The sequence below is a fragment of the Brienomyrus brachyistius genome, chromosome 8, assembly GCF_023856365.1.
Source record: "Brienomyrus brachyistius isolate T26 chromosome 8, BBRACH_0.4, whole genome shotgun sequence".
Classification (NCBI taxonomy): Eukaryota; Metazoa; Chordata; class Actinopteri; order Osteoglossiformes; family Mormyridae; genus Brienomyrus; species Brienomyrus brachyistius.
Genome location: NC_064540.1, coordinates 16,887,336 through 16,902,719, shown reverse-complemented (window position 1 = coordinate 16,902,719; position 15,384 = coordinate 16,887,336). Strand labels below are relative to the sequence as shown.

Genomic DNA, 15,384 nt, shown 5'->3' with positions numbered 1-15,384 from the left:
GAGATCACTGTTACTACAACTGTCATGGCCGCCAAGTGCTCAGACATTAAATACTAGTCACCCATGAAAATTATCAACAGAAACAGATACGCGAGTATATTTGGGCTATTGTAATTTGTGAGTCTGTTGTGCAAGGTTAAAAGAATTGTAACTCTTATAAGAATGAGAGGAATTTTAACTACCATACTTTATAAAGAATTATATAAAGTGTCATATTTTACTGACTGGGAATGGCTTTTTCGCTGTTGGGGCATAATCTGATTTTTGAGAGTCTGAATACATCAGCTCTCACAGAACCAATTTTGTCTAGTTTTAATTTTCATTATGATCATTTCAGTGGTACAGTGGTACAGTGGTTACCACTGTTGCCTCACACATCTGGGACCCGCGTTCGAGTCTCCGCCTGAGTCACATGTGTGTGGAGTTCGCATGTTCTCCCCATGTCGTCGTGGGGTTTCCTCCGGGTACTCCGGTTTCCCCCACAGTCCAAAAACATGCTGAGGCTAATTGGAGTTACGAAATTGCCCGTAGGTATGCATGTGTGAGTGACTGGTGTGTGAATGTGCCCTGTGATGGGCTGGCCCCCCATCCTGGGTTGTTCCCTGCCTCGTGCCCATTGATTCCGGGATAGGCTCCGGACCCCCCGTGACCCAGACAACAACAATTATTATGTAATTAGATATATTGGTAAAACAAACACTACTGACTTGGTCTTAATATTCTGTGAACATAACTGCTTCCCAAGGGCTAACAATGAATTTCAGCTTTCACAGTGTTACCTCCAAGATAAACTTGTTTTAATTCGTTCACTAAGTCTAAACCACAAAGACATGGGTAGACAAACAAAGAATGAGCGCCAAAATGGAATCATTTTTCTTAGAATTAAGACACCAGTACAAGGCGCGAAAGCCTAGTTCCTCTTCGTTTCCTGTTATGCGCTGTTGCCCCAAACCACTGATGAATTATGGGAAATATGTGGTCAGTCACATAACCGTAATGTCTGACAATTTGTTTTCTCCCTTACCTCCTTCTAAACAAACAATCTGATGTAGTACTTAACAAAAAATAGATCTACCTTCATCCCTTCATCAGCATTAACTCGACCTCCTTGGACCAGGTGGATGGCAAAGGGATCCTGAATGGACCACAGGGAGGATGTGGTTTGCTGTTTAGAAACAAAGACAATTTCACCATTTCCGCATAATTATGTTAATTGAAAATAACTGTGTTGGGAAATCCTGCTTTTTTTTTTTTACTTTCTTTTAAAAAGTAATATTTAACCAGTAGGTATCTCCTTAAAACAAAGATGTTCTAACTATTTGTAATAACTGTGTGGTTAAAAATGCTTAATGGAAGTGTAAAATTTTCTTCGGCAAGCGTTCTCAAATTAAAATTACCATTATGCATCACTAATACAGGCCTACTATTTACCAGTTTCAAAAAGATCAGACAGTGTAATAAATTCTTTTTACACACTGTTATTATTTAAGTGGTTTTTTTAAAAAATAGACTAACATTCCATTTCTAATATTGCAAGTTATGAAGGACACGATAGCTTAACCATTGATATCTCTTATACCGCTCTCCCAAAAAGAACAGCATAACAGTACTTTCCATTTCATAAGAAACAGCTGTAGTAAGCTGGTCTCGCTAGCTACTCTCATGTGGTATTCTGTAAGCTATTCTAAGCGAACTTCCATGTATAATTGTCACTTTTTAATGTAACAAGAATTCATTAAAGAATCCATCCCTATTTGAAAGACACGTACGGCATATAACGTAACATCTGTTGAAAATGGGCTACACTAAAGAATTGGAAAGGCTTTTAAAATGAAATGATGACATGTTCCAATAAGTTAGCCTCTTACCTTCTTTAGTGGTAGTGGGGGGGGTTTCGTGGGGGGACGGTTTTTGGAAACCTGACCGTTCATGCTGCCCTGCTCCTCTTGGAATTTGTTGATAGTGGAATGATGGACCATGGTCAAGTGTGGAGTAAGACCAGTGCGCAGGCAGTTAAAAATGTACTGGGGAAGAAAGTGAATTCGATTGAAGAAAATTACCATTCAGTGATCTGGCATGAGGTCATAATCTCACAAGCCGTTTTAGCCATTTTCAGGATGGGACCAAACTCACTGGTAGATTCACAGACAGTAAATGATAAAGATGGGGAGAGGACATAAGCCTGAGCTGAAAATGCAAATTAATAATAAAAATGCCACTACAGAGCAGCTTTATCCAGCATGGAACATGCAGTGTAGGGCAACAAAAATGATTCCAGTTGTCTCGAAGCTGCCGTCTAAGCACTAAACCTTAAAAACATTGTCTCTCGTGAAGATGGTGAAGGCAACGCGGAGAGGAGTGCATGAGGTCGGCCCTGGTGACTCATTCCGAATTACCAACGCGATCTGAAACTGGCTGTGGTACCAAATCAAAATAGAAAGCATTTAAATACAGGAAGGGGAAGCGAAATCGAGGGCGGAATGGAGCCACCGTTATTTGTTTTAATTAGTACAGTTAGCATTTTTACCACAATTAAGCATTAAATGTATAAACATCCAAAATGGGTTAAATGACCTCCTATTTGTATTCTTGTTTCCTCATCGAATAAAATGCATTTTCACGGCAAAACAGTATCAATTCAATCTCCAGACATACAGGTATCAGTCCAACTCATCTTCCTAATATTAATCCCCTAAACTTCTTCAACAACTTCTGGTTAAACAAAATCCAGGCACCACTTTACAACACGGCTCCCTTTTGCCACTTATAAATAAAAAAAAACTGAAGGTATAAACTCAAAGATAAAAAAATAAACTTGTTTATGATTGTTGATTAATGATTTCTAAGGTGTTACAATGTAATTAATAACCAGATTAATTAATAAACCATTCATAAAGCCTTTATGAGGGTAGTGTAATTGTATAATGAATGATTGGATTGCTTTTGTATGGGCTTCACTCACTTTAAATTGGCAGAGTGGGTAATTCCCGTAAATATAATCCCATCTGCCATTAACCTGCAAGGTGTAATCCTCTGGTTTCTCTTGCTTCATTGGCCGAAAGACGGTGGCCTTCTTCTTTAGTGCGTTCCGTATTAGGGTCAGTGGTACTTCTTGAGGTTCCACTTGTAGCATGAAGCTTTCCTGAAGAGAGAAGTTAAAAACGACTAAACATTAAATTATATTATTTCAGAATTACATTTATCATGTAACTCATTACTTAAAAGATCTAAGTCACACGATGTATTGATTGTTGCCAGCCTGTACTGTACATTTAGGAACTTACATCACTGGCTTCAAATTTTACGTTAACAATGATTTTTTTGGTCCCTTGGGTCTTCAGGGTTCCACTCAAGGGACAAGGCTCAAGTTCACATGGAAAACTGTACTCCATCCATTGTTGCCAAGGCAACCTCTGGCGATCCAGTGCCCGTTCCTCACAGAATGCCCTCATCTTTGTCCGAAACTCATGAACTTCTTGGTTTTTTAGGGAGTCAAACTCGTGGAGTCCTGAGGAGCACAATCACTATGATTTGCGACAAAACCATAAAGCTGTAATTCTACCGTATTTGCAGAACTGATAAGCGAACCTTTGCCAATCAGTAGGCTTATCTGAGACGTTATGAGCTTTTCTACTCGGTCACCCTCTCGAGCCACAAGTCGTAGGATGGGCATTAAGGGCTGGACATCACAAAGGCGCCTCTGTTCATCTTCCAGCTCCTCCTGCTCTGCCGTATGATTGATGCAGGTGAACACGTATGCATCTGGGTCGCTCAGGGCAAAGAAGAGGGGCTCCTTCTTTGCATTCTTCCATACAATCTGTATAATGCAAATCATGTAACATGAATCAGAAGGAGAAAGGGGTTTTTCAGCATTTACATTCTACTCACCATTCTACTCATTTCAGATTCTCTATGAAAAAATATACGGCAAAAATGTTATTACACTGAGACTTAATGCTAATTGAATGGAAATTGAGTTGTTTCATAATAGTGACAACATGTCAGAAAATATGAAATCAGTTCATAACAAGCAGGTGACATACAGATAGCCACTATCTCATAGTCTCTCAGTGTTACTTCTTTTCATTCTGTATGTGCATATTGTATTACTACAGATTGCATTCTTGCAGTGGGGTGGCGCATTGGTTAGTACTGTCTTACACCCCCGGGACTAGGGTTTGAGTCTCTGTCCTGGCTCTGTGTGTGTGGAATTTGCATGTTCTCCCCCTGTCATTGACCCTGTGGCTTCCAGGATAGGCACCAGACCCCCGAGATAAGTGGGTACAGGAAGGACGGCACTGTTGCTCTATTTACCATATTTGAATGTTATGGTTTTCTTGTGTGTAGCTGAACTATATCCATACTTATCCTGGATAGGGTTAGCAGGTGGGAACTGGGGCCTCAGACAAAACAGGGTACAACCAGGTCCGGATCAAAGAAGACACACATGCACACACTACCAGCTATTTAGATATATCAGTTAGCCCAACTGTGCCTTTGGGAGAAAATGTAAAGTTCTAAAACACATAACAGAAGCAATATTCAATCCCTCAACCCTGGTGGCTTTAGGCATCAGCACAGCCCACCAAGCCATGAAGTGCACAGCACGCTATACTGTAATTACCTTTTGTATGCACCCTTCCAGTTGTCGGTTTAATGTGAGTCATTAATGTTTTACGTTAATGTCTTTTGCATGGTATTCTTTCTCTTTACACCATCTGTAGTGTTTCTCTTTCATTTTACTTCTGGCGTTAAAAGAAATACCTGCTGCTCTAAAATTGGATTCTATTCCTTTGAACATGAGACAATTGTACAGTTGTAAAATATAGTATAGTGCCCTCTCGCTAATTTCAGATATACCCTTAGTGGAAACCAAGGCACAAAGAATGACCAAAGAACAACCAGACCCAATTAAAAGAACCAGAGAACCTTCAGAGTATAAAAACAGCTCAGCCCCCTGAACAAGGAGACACACTGACCAGAAGGGACTTAATTACACTGATTTCAGGTGTGTTTCATTGCACTGCACTGATATTACATCAGCCCTAGGGGTTCCCCAATTCCGGTCCCGCAGGGCCAGTCTGTACCACAGTTTGCAGAATTCCTTGCTCAAACACACCTAGTTCAGCTCACCAGCTAATTGCCAGGTTTAGTAGGTGTGTTTGAGCAGGAAAGTCTACAAACTGTGGTGTAGCCCAGCCCTCCTTGAGGACCAAAATGGGGGAACCCTGCAATAGGGTCATATTGAGGTGAATGTAACCATGTGGAAGATCAAAGGTGTCGGTTTGGTCTCAACATTGGTTGGGACCAATTCAGCCCCAAACCCCACACCCCCCTAAACGCACATGGTACTCCCCTAGTATTGGTAGGGACATCTCCTTACTGTCCATACACAAATCTACACCCTTGGAGAATATAGATGGCTGCAAACTGAAACTGTTGAACCTGATTCTACACCAAATGTCACATTCAGCTATTTGTGTCTCCACCAAAGTGCTATTTAAATGATTTTCCATATAGAATATTTCCAGATGGTTCCTAGATGATATTCAAATTAATGTCTAATATTTCTAGATCATTACTCAAGAAATGCACCCTAGATATTAATGTATATTGGGGCTCATTTGCTTGCTGCAACATCCACTTGAGGTTCAGCCCCATAGCAAATACATATAACGCAAATGTATTATATATAATATTTGCCCCAGTAAAATACAGTTAATGTATACAGTTACCATGCTGCATTATCCATGCAATATGGTCCCTCTAATACTAGCAGCTACCCAGTTCAATCTTTAGGAATTTTGTTAATCATCTAACTGACAGCTTTGAGTTTATACCTTCACTCTCTCTCTCACTCTCTCTCTCTCTCTCTCTCTCTCTCTCTCTCTCTCACCTTTTCTTAACCTGTTTATAATCCCCCGCTTGTTACTCTCCTCTTATACTTATCTTATTGTCCCCATTCCTAAAGCTGCTTATTTGTTCAACAAAGAGTCATCACTAAATGACAAATTTAAACAAAATAACTAACATACATTATAAACAGGAGAGTTTTAATGCAATGGCCTCCACTAAAATGGACCTCAACTAACTTTGTTTAATAAGGTTTAAACCTAGAATTGCTCCCCACCCTGAGTATTATGGGATTGTTTGCTTTAAAAAAATAAAATACTGTGCTCCTTTTCACTTGTTCGGTCCAAAATTCAATTTAATCCATGACATGTGAGTGATCCCCCTGAAATTATACTCCAGACCGTGTAAGCGATCCCCCCTGAAATTATAATCCAGACCATGTGAGTGATTCCCCCTGAAATTATAATCCAGACCGTGTGAGCAATCTCCCTTGAAATTATAATCCACACCATGTGAGTGATCCCCCCTGAAATCATAATCCAGACCGTTTGAGTGATCCCCCCTGAAATTATAACCTATACCGCGTGAGTGATCCCCCCTGAAATTATAATCCAGATAGTGTGCGCGATCCCCCCTGAAATTATAATCCAGACTGTGTGAGTGATCCCCCCCGGAAATTATAATATATAGTTAGTGAGCGATCCCCCCTGAATTTATAATCCAGACCATGTGAGTGATCCCCCCTGAAATCATAATCCAGACCGTGTGAGCGATCCTCCCTGAAATTATAACCTATACCGCATGAGTGATCCCCCCTGAAATTATAATCCAGACCTTGTGAGTGATTCCCCCTGAAATTAAAATCCAGACTGTGTGAGTGATCACCACTGAAATTATAATCTATAGTTTGTGAGCGATCCCTCCTGAAATTATAATCCAGACCATGTGAGTGATCCCCCCTGAAATCATAATCCAGACCATGTGAGCGTTCCCCACTGAAATCATAATCCAGACCGTGTGAGCGTTCCCCCCTGAAATTATAATCCAGATCATGTGAGCAATCCCCCCTAACATTTTTTTTCATTCTTAACATCAGAAACTACCCCAGCTCACCTTTTTGCCACATTTTATAATCAGGGACTCCACCACCACCCTCCCCTCTTTAGCTGCCAATAACTTCAATAGCCCAGTGCCTCAGACCCTGTTAATACACCGTCTGAATATGGCGGTATACAGGTTACCAATACTATATCATCTAATTCTTCCAAAATGCTAGATCTTAAAAGAGTTAAGCTTTTTTTCATGATGACTTTCAACTAAATATCTCTACATTCAATAAACCTAAAAAATATGCCATTTTTTCTCCTTTATTATATATAACATTGCAATTGAATATTAATTATTTTTCCATTGTTTCCAGTATTTGGACATTAATACAATCAACAAAACAATATAAAGAGGAAAACATGTTCTGATTACTAAGCTATGTCTTTAAAGTGATTTAAGAGCTAATAGCTGATTTATCCGTTCAGCCATTCCTGCAAAGGGATTTCAGTCCAGGAAACTAATAACACAATGTTCCACATTCCAAAATAATTATTTTTCTTATTGCAAAACAAATTAAATAATATTAAAACAATGATCTATGTTGATTAGTTTGAAAGCAGATGATGACTGAGGGAATATCTTTCCAACATTGTCAGGGTACAGAGGCTATTTAATAATTTTGATATTATTATTTATTTATGCAAAATATACAACGTTCACATAAAACTAAAATTCTTTTTTAATTTCTTTCAAATAACAGTGAAATTGCACTTTTAGGGTCTGATATTCAACATACTTTCTGTACAATTTGTCAGAACAGTAGCCAAAATGATACCTTCTTGATGGTCCGGATGGTGTCACTGCGCGATACAGCAAAGTTCAGGTAGATCCCTGTTGGCAGCAGGAAATCCATGTCCACTTGCTGGCCTCCATCCTCCCAAATGCCTTGCAAACCGTAAACCCCAGGGGGCATTTTGGTGGCCACTCATTTACAGCCCAGTTAGCTGGATGCACAAGACATAGAAAAACAGGCAGATTAATAAAATGCTACATGAATCTTGTTGAAGGTTGCAAAAATGTTGAATGTTGCAAAAATGTTCAATGTTGCAAAAAAAAATTCGTTCCACAATATATATTATGGATCTGTCCCCGAAGGATCAGAGAAAAGTTGCATTAAGAATGCCAGCCTTTTGACTGGGCACAGCAAGAACTCAAACACAGCCACTGCTCATCACCCTGAAATCATCGTAAAACCTCATCCCGTGGAAGAAATATGTTCCGTATTCCGGGCACAACCACAGTTTGCTATTACAAAATCTCATTTGTTGCAGGAATGACAGGCAAGCCACGTTTGACAGCTTTGCTTACTTTAAATGAAATTTATCAACTGATACGTTAGATATTGTTACGTATTACTACACATTCGTGTTTTGGTAGGGTCCACATCAGGCATTGCTTTGGTTAGTAGTCAAATAAGCTTTGTCATGCTTTGTCACTTTTAGAAGGAATTAAACTTGGCAGTCAGTCATTTCATTAGAATCTTCCGGTAAAATCAACCCTTCATCAAACCTCTGAGATATTGTAAAAAAGAATTACGTATACTTTGGACAAATTTTATTAAAAGTTTCTCTTATTAATTAATTAGTTTTAAAAAGTTGATAAAGGAGACCCTGTGAATTATATGAAAAGTTGGTAACGCTTTACATTAACTGCACCTTCATAATGCTTTTCTATTGCATTCTTAAAACGTTCAATGCGCCTTCATAATGTATTTATTAAGTATTCATAAAACATTCATAAACATCATGTAAGTATACCATAACATCCTAACATCAGTTAACAGCTGTAATATACATTAATAACAAACATTATAAGTGTATAACCATGTAATGCTTGTTATTAATGTACATTAAAGCTGTTAAGGGATGTTAGGATGTTATGGTATACTTGTATGCTGCATATGAATGTTTTATGAATGCATTATGAATGCATTATGAAGGTGCACTTAATGTAAAGCGTTACCGAAAAGTTTAATTCTTAAGTTAATCTTTTAAAGCTATTTCATACTATATCTTATACGCATATATTTAAAATTATACAAATTTACCAGACCGTCTATGTCTCACCTTTAGGCAAAGGCGATGACCACCCCCCAGACAGTGAGTGAATTATTAAAACGAAGTTCTTACGTTTCTGGTTTAAAAAGAACGTAGGAAGCAACACTTCCTCAAATGTAAGCCTACTAGAAAAGTCGTTTTACTTTTGTTTCTGTATCGCATTTTTGGATAACATCACATTTTTATTTTCGAGTGCTATAAATTAAAACTCTACTATAAAATATTAAAACACTATTTAAAACAGGGAGTAAATACCAGTTTAGATTGTTGATGCATTTTACACTTAAAGTCGGTCTTGCACTGGGTTGACTGAGAGGCAAACAATTAAATTATGCTGGCTTAAGTAACGAAGTCACCAACATGCCTAATTTCATCCTTACCTCTGGTCATTTAGATATGAAAATAGGTTACATATAACGGTGACATATTTCATTTCAACTAACACAGATACTCACAGTAAACAGGAAACTTGGTACAAAAACTGTTCTCTAGAACTAATTAAGTTTTGTTAAATTGAATAACGTACTAATCGTTTATGATATCTATAAATTGAAGTATTATATAGCTCTTTGGAGTTAAATGCAAGGTAAAATAAGGATAAGAAAATATATTCATACATTTAAAATATGCATAAAGTTATAGAACATTTTTTCATATCTTTTTCCATCAGGTCGAATGTCATGTATTGTTTTTTTATTGCGGCAATGAGTACATATTTCAAAAACAGACATATATTTAAAAAACGCAAAACTGTTTCTCGGCATTTTCATACGCTGTGAATAAAAAATATGTTACATTTTTTCTATTCTTTTTTATTCTCATATAAATATTTTACTCACTTGCATTGAGTTCCTTCACGATTAATCCATTGCAATGTGATAGTTTTTCAGTAGCTACTTATTTGTGTCAATCAGTATAGTGGATCCACGTGGTTAGTGCAAAATATCCCCGTTGAAAATGCAGAATTAATTCGCTTTAACTTCTGTAGTACTGTATCTGACACGTAAGTAACCTACTCAGACAGCGCGCTACTTCTCGGTAAGCGCCGTCCTCAGAGGCGTATTCGGAAATAACCAATAAACACGAATCCACTGGGAGCGTCTCAAAAGTTTGTGCGTAGATAAAAGGTGTAAGTCGTGCCCGATAAGAGGCAAAGAAACCCCGATGACATGGTTTGTGCCTAAGGTGTGATTCAAGTTGTAGTACCGGCTGACTGTCCTTCTGATCCAGTATTTTTGTACAAATTGTTAAGCCCAGTATAGTCAATAGATGTTTAATCAATTGCAATAGGTTCAGAGTAATGATACCTGTATTGATATATTCATTCAATTTATCTCCATTTCCAGTTCGGACAGTTAAAATAAACTGAATAATCGTTTCCGTCTGTGTGTCACTTTCAATTAATAATTCCGTTGAATGGATCTTTCGCATTAACTGAATACTTCCATTTTAGAATGAAAGTGGATATGATATTTTTAAATGTGCAGTAACGGTGTAGACCTACTGCACTTTCCATAGCCACACATACAGAATCATGGTGCAAAGCGATCAACTACTGCAACATATTAAAAATAAAATGTGCTTTTAACGTAGCTCTAAAAAAGGCAGGAGGAAAATCTTAATTTTTCAGCTAATAAGCACATGACAGACAGTTCCTTACTGACACCCACAGAGAATGTGCACGCGCAGATAGATTTGAAATTTCAAATTAAATATCTTGTCATAAATCAACTCATAGAAATTCTAGCATAATAAAATAACTTTATTATAAGGCACATTCTTTACTCTAACATAATCTCTGTTCTGCCATGAAAAGAAAAGTGCACTCTTTGTGTACAGACCAACATAATGCATGTTACTTGGAAACCATGTTGTGAAGTACTAAACATAAGTATTATTACTGTCTTTATTATCGTTCTATGATGGTTGTGAAAGTCATTCTGAATAATATCTAGATAATATTTTTACATCCATTGCTTATATATTAATGCGGAGCTTTCATGTTCAAAAGCAGCACCAACCAGCCAATATTATAAATTCCATATTGCTTTATTGGGAGTAACTCTGTAGCCAATCCTGGAGACGCACAGCAGGGAACAACCCAGTATGGGGTAACCAACCCATCACAGGGCACCAGGCAGGGAACAACCCAGGATGGGGTGACTAACCCATCACAGGGCACCAGGCAGGGAACAACCCAGGATGGGGTGACCAACCCATCACAGGGCACCAGGCAGGGAACAACCCAGGATGGGCACCAACCCGTCACAGGGCACAAGGCAGGGAACAACCCAGGATGGGGAACCAACCCGTCACAGGGTACAAGGCAGGGAATAACCCAGGATGGGGAACCAACCCCTCACTGGGTACAAGGCAGGGAACAACCCATGATGGGGAACCAAACCGTCACAGGGTACAAGGCAGGGAATAACCCAGGATGGGCACCAACCCGTGGCAGGGCACAAGGCAGGGAATAACCCAGGATGGGGCGCCAACCCATCACAAGGTACAAGGCAGGGAACAACCCAGGATGGGGAACCAACCCGTCACAGGGTACAAGGCAGGGGATAACCCAGGATGGGCACCAACCCGTGGCAGGGCACAAGGCAGGGAATAACCCAGGATGGGGCGCCAACCCATCACAGGGCACAAGGCAAGGAACAACCCAGGATGGGGCGCCAACCCATCACAGGGCACACTCACACACCACTCACTCGCAATGTGCACCGATGGGCAATTTGGCAACTCCAATGAGCCTCAGCATGTTTTTGGACTGTGGGAGGAAACTGGAGTACCCCGAGGAAACCCCACGACGACATGGCGAGAACATGCAAATTCCATACACATGGAGCCTTGGCAGAGGCTCAAACACTGCTCCCAGAGGTGCTAACCACTGCAACACTGAATTTTCAGTGAGCTTTACCACTGGCATCCGTTGCCACCTTCCCCGCTGGTTGACAACTATTATTACCACCACTGGCCTGGTGTGTGTGTGCATTTTATACATAAAACTCACCAACAAGTACATCTTGTTTAGATGATTGATATCTCAGAAGGTCAATTAACAAAATATGTTCTTTAATTAAATTAACTACTATTAAAAATGAACAAGTAGGAGTGAGGAAAATGCTTCCACTGTAGTGGAGACAAGGACAGATCATTCCTCAGTGACATGAAGGATTTGGTGCAGCAACAGTAGTTGGGAAGACCCAGACAAGCTTACTGGGATTGCTGGGAATGTTTAGCTGGTGTTGCCTTGTGAAATGAGTTCAAGTGATACCTTCTTCATAACGCCTTTCACGTTGCTGGTGAGGCAGGGGACACTGAGTGTGAATGCACCATGTTCAAGGATTCCATCCATGCTGAGGCAACCGAGAATCGTGGCCAAGAGCAGCTGGGCCCTTTGACCATATGCGACAGGGGTCGGTACGCTAGTTTCAGAATAAAAATTCTCATCCACTTTTACAGAAAAGAGGAAACAAAGCAATGTCGTGGAAGAGAAACTATATTAACTGCTCTGCGTGGGAGAGTTTTTATGCTTTAAATGAGGAAAATAAGAAAAACAGGTAGTTTTCACATGGAAGGCAAATGACAACCTGCAGCTATGTGCAGTGCACTGCTCTACACACACACACACACACACACACACACACACATGCAAAAGATAAGTGGTGGTTGGTATAACTGCTAAGAAATTGTTCTGGCCAGTCATGACTGATCCTTTTGCAAAGACAAGAGAAAGACATTTATATTCAAAATTAAAACTCTGTTTCACAAATATATAAAATGATAAACAGATGGGCTGACAACGTTAGACAACTTCTGTAAGGTGGAATAAACAAAGGCAAATGATAGCCGAAAAGCAAGTTCTTCAGAAATGTTCGGATTGTAATTGTGAAGAGTTACAAACGTGCCGTACTAACTACTGAAAATAAAACATGTATGCTTCTCAAGTCCTAAATAGCCCTGAAGTCTGTGGTCATGTGTGAAGTGCAGCAAGTGTAAAACAGCAACAGCTAGCTTCGGATGAAAAAGAAAACAGGAAGTCAGTATATAGAACTGAAACTCAGCCCTATAGAACTGCAGAATGTCACCCTCCCCCACCTCAGCCCCCAGTTACCACAGAGCAGCCTGTAGCACACTAGAAAAGCCATTGACAGTTACCGTAATAAGTTTCGAAACAAACAGCCCCAGTGGGGAAACTATAGCACTGTCTTTACTGCATCTGCAAATCCAGCCAGAAAAGTCTAACAAACTAACTAAATTCACAACTAGGACACTTGCTGTATATAAGTAAAAATATTTGCTTCCAAATATTTCCAAATATTTGCTAGTTCAGTGGCGTAAAGAGCTGCTTGACCAATTTTATTATCAGCACCTATTTACACCCAAAGACATTAATTTCACATAACTGTTACACAATCTGAAATGCATTTTTTAGAAACATATTAAACTTCCATCCTTGTTCATATAGTAAGGAGACATTTTATGATTCAGGAGACAACAACCAGACACAGGACATACTTCAGCTGAGTTTCTAATTCTGTCACGAGGCGCGCGCACACACACACACACACACACACACCAATTCACCTCACCTCATATTTGTGGCCTGCAGGGGGATTCCAGAGTCAGCAGAAGCAGTCTGCAAACACGTAGTATTACAATAATGACAATAACAGAATGATAGAATGTAACCAATGGAAATCACTTGTAAAATATCTAATGTACTGTATAAATACCTGTACTTGCACAAACAATTAAAACTCATTTTAATTTTAAGCTAGATGTTGTCGGAACAACACCAATGTCATCCCCGTATACCAGGGTATATCATCATGGTACAGTATACCAAAAATATTACCTCAATAGCACCCAAGCCTACTCTACACACTCTTCCCGACTCTCCAAAAAGTCTTCAGTAAAAGACCAACTTGTCAGTGACTTTTCTTGATGTGATCAGATTCGCCAGGTCTGTGTGTGTGAGACTGTCCTTTTCTGTGCCACCACTGCGTGACACTCCTACTTTATTGCGATTTGTCTGAAAGTGAAACAGAGCCCAGATCATCATCACTACAATGTTCCTGGGACGTTTGAAAAAGATCCGTCAAATACTATTAGAGTTACTCTCTTTACAAGATCAAGTGTCTTCTGCGACCTCCCTTTCCTTCCTTTACTATCACCCAGCACTGCTGCTTCAATTTTGAGGCAATTTATCTCAAATTGAAACCAAAAAAAGTGTCTGTGGCAGTGGACCACCAGCGGCTTAGTCGGGGTGGGAGGGTTAGATTTGTAATTTTGCAACATGACTACATGCCTGGTTATGATGCACAGACAGGAGACAGGAGTATGCATATTTTTATGTGCAGAATGGTCATTTATCAATTTCTTCCTATGCATAGAAATGTGAGAATACTTATGAATACTCCCAGCCATGCATACGCAGAAATGCTCAATGGTAGAGAAGTGTAACTGAAGCAAACTGATCCGCTCATACAGTAGGATACGCTCAGACTCACACTTAATTATCACCCTTAATGGACGAGAAGATCTAGTTATTTTCCACAAAGTATGTGCAGGCTAAAGACAAGAATCAAGTCATATAAGGTCCATGCACAAAGAAATAATACATCATGTCTCTACACATATGCTTTAAAAGACAACTGACATGTCTGGCACTATTCATTTTTAGCAGCTTCCACTTGTTGGTCTACTGCAGTGCAGCCAGTTCAATGCCCGGCCCGGAAGTTTTCTGCCCAATTTCAACCAATTTTGTCTTCCTTCCGGGGGAACTTTGATAAATGATGCCACAGTTCAAGTCTTATTATCCTGATAGATTTGCATTTTAACAACAACACCTCTGTAACCACGCACTGCGCTCAAGCGATCAGACAGATGCACATGTCGCTTATTTGCATGTTTTTCTATGCAGAACAATCATGATCTATTGTGTGTGTGAGAAAACTTGTTGGTTAACATTCTAAAACATTGCAGAATTTTAAACGTAAGATTGCTTTGTTTCCAACTGGCTCAATTTCAAACCTCTAGAATTATTTTGTTTCTGACTGGCCAAGCGACCCATTCGGAACTGACTCTGCGCCGGTCCATGTGTGAGAGAGCGGCACTATCAGTCTCACCATCTTGAATGTCCTATTACCGATGTTTTGCCTATGATGGCAGCTGTGTGCAGTGACACTGACGTGGGCTCTGCTTCACTCCCTGCGGCGCAGATTTGGTATCTGTGGGCTGTAATGCTTTTTGTGGTGGTTACCTTCGCTGCCATTCTTATAATAGGTGACCGGCCACTGGTAAAGTTACCAAACAATACCTATTTCTTTTATTTCCTATTGTGTCCAGCAAAACTTCC

The 15,384-nt window shown here is 39.6% G+C and overlaps 1 protein-coding gene across 3 annotated transcripts in view; it reads right to left on the bottom strand.

The window, feature by feature from the left end:
* pik3cd (phosphatidylinositol-4,5-bisphosphate 3-kinase, catalytic subunit delta) overlaps positions 1-14,120 on the bottom strand; it is a 31,744-nt gene extending 17,624 nt beyond the window's left edge. Inside the window, exons 1-8 of one of the 3 annotated variants that reach the window (XM_049023308.1) lie at positions 13,882-14,120; positions 13,616-13,662; positions 7,736-7,904; positions 3,589-3,817; positions 3,285-3,508; positions 2,963-3,142; positions 1,869-2,024; positions 1,076-1,165 (exon numbers count right to left, since the gene is read on the bottom strand). In XM_049023308.1, coding sequence (XP_048879265.1) covers positions 1,076-1,165; positions 1,869-2,024; positions 2,963-3,142; positions 3,285-3,508; positions 3,589-3,817; positions 7,736-7,873 — 1,017 coding nt within the window. In that variant the 5' untranslated portion in view covers positions 7,874-7,904; positions 13,616-13,662; positions 13,882-14,120. Of the gene's footprint in view, positions 1-1,075; positions 1,166-1,868; positions 2,025-2,962; positions 3,143-3,284; positions 3,509-3,588; positions 3,818-7,735; positions 7,905-9,026; positions 9,058-9,856; positions 10,111-13,615; positions 13,663-13,881 lie in introns of those variants that run through there. The other 2 variants (XM_049023306.1, XM_049023309.1) reach the window with 2 other exon arrangements.
* Between the last annotated feature and the right edge of the window lie 1,264 nt (positions 14,121-15,384).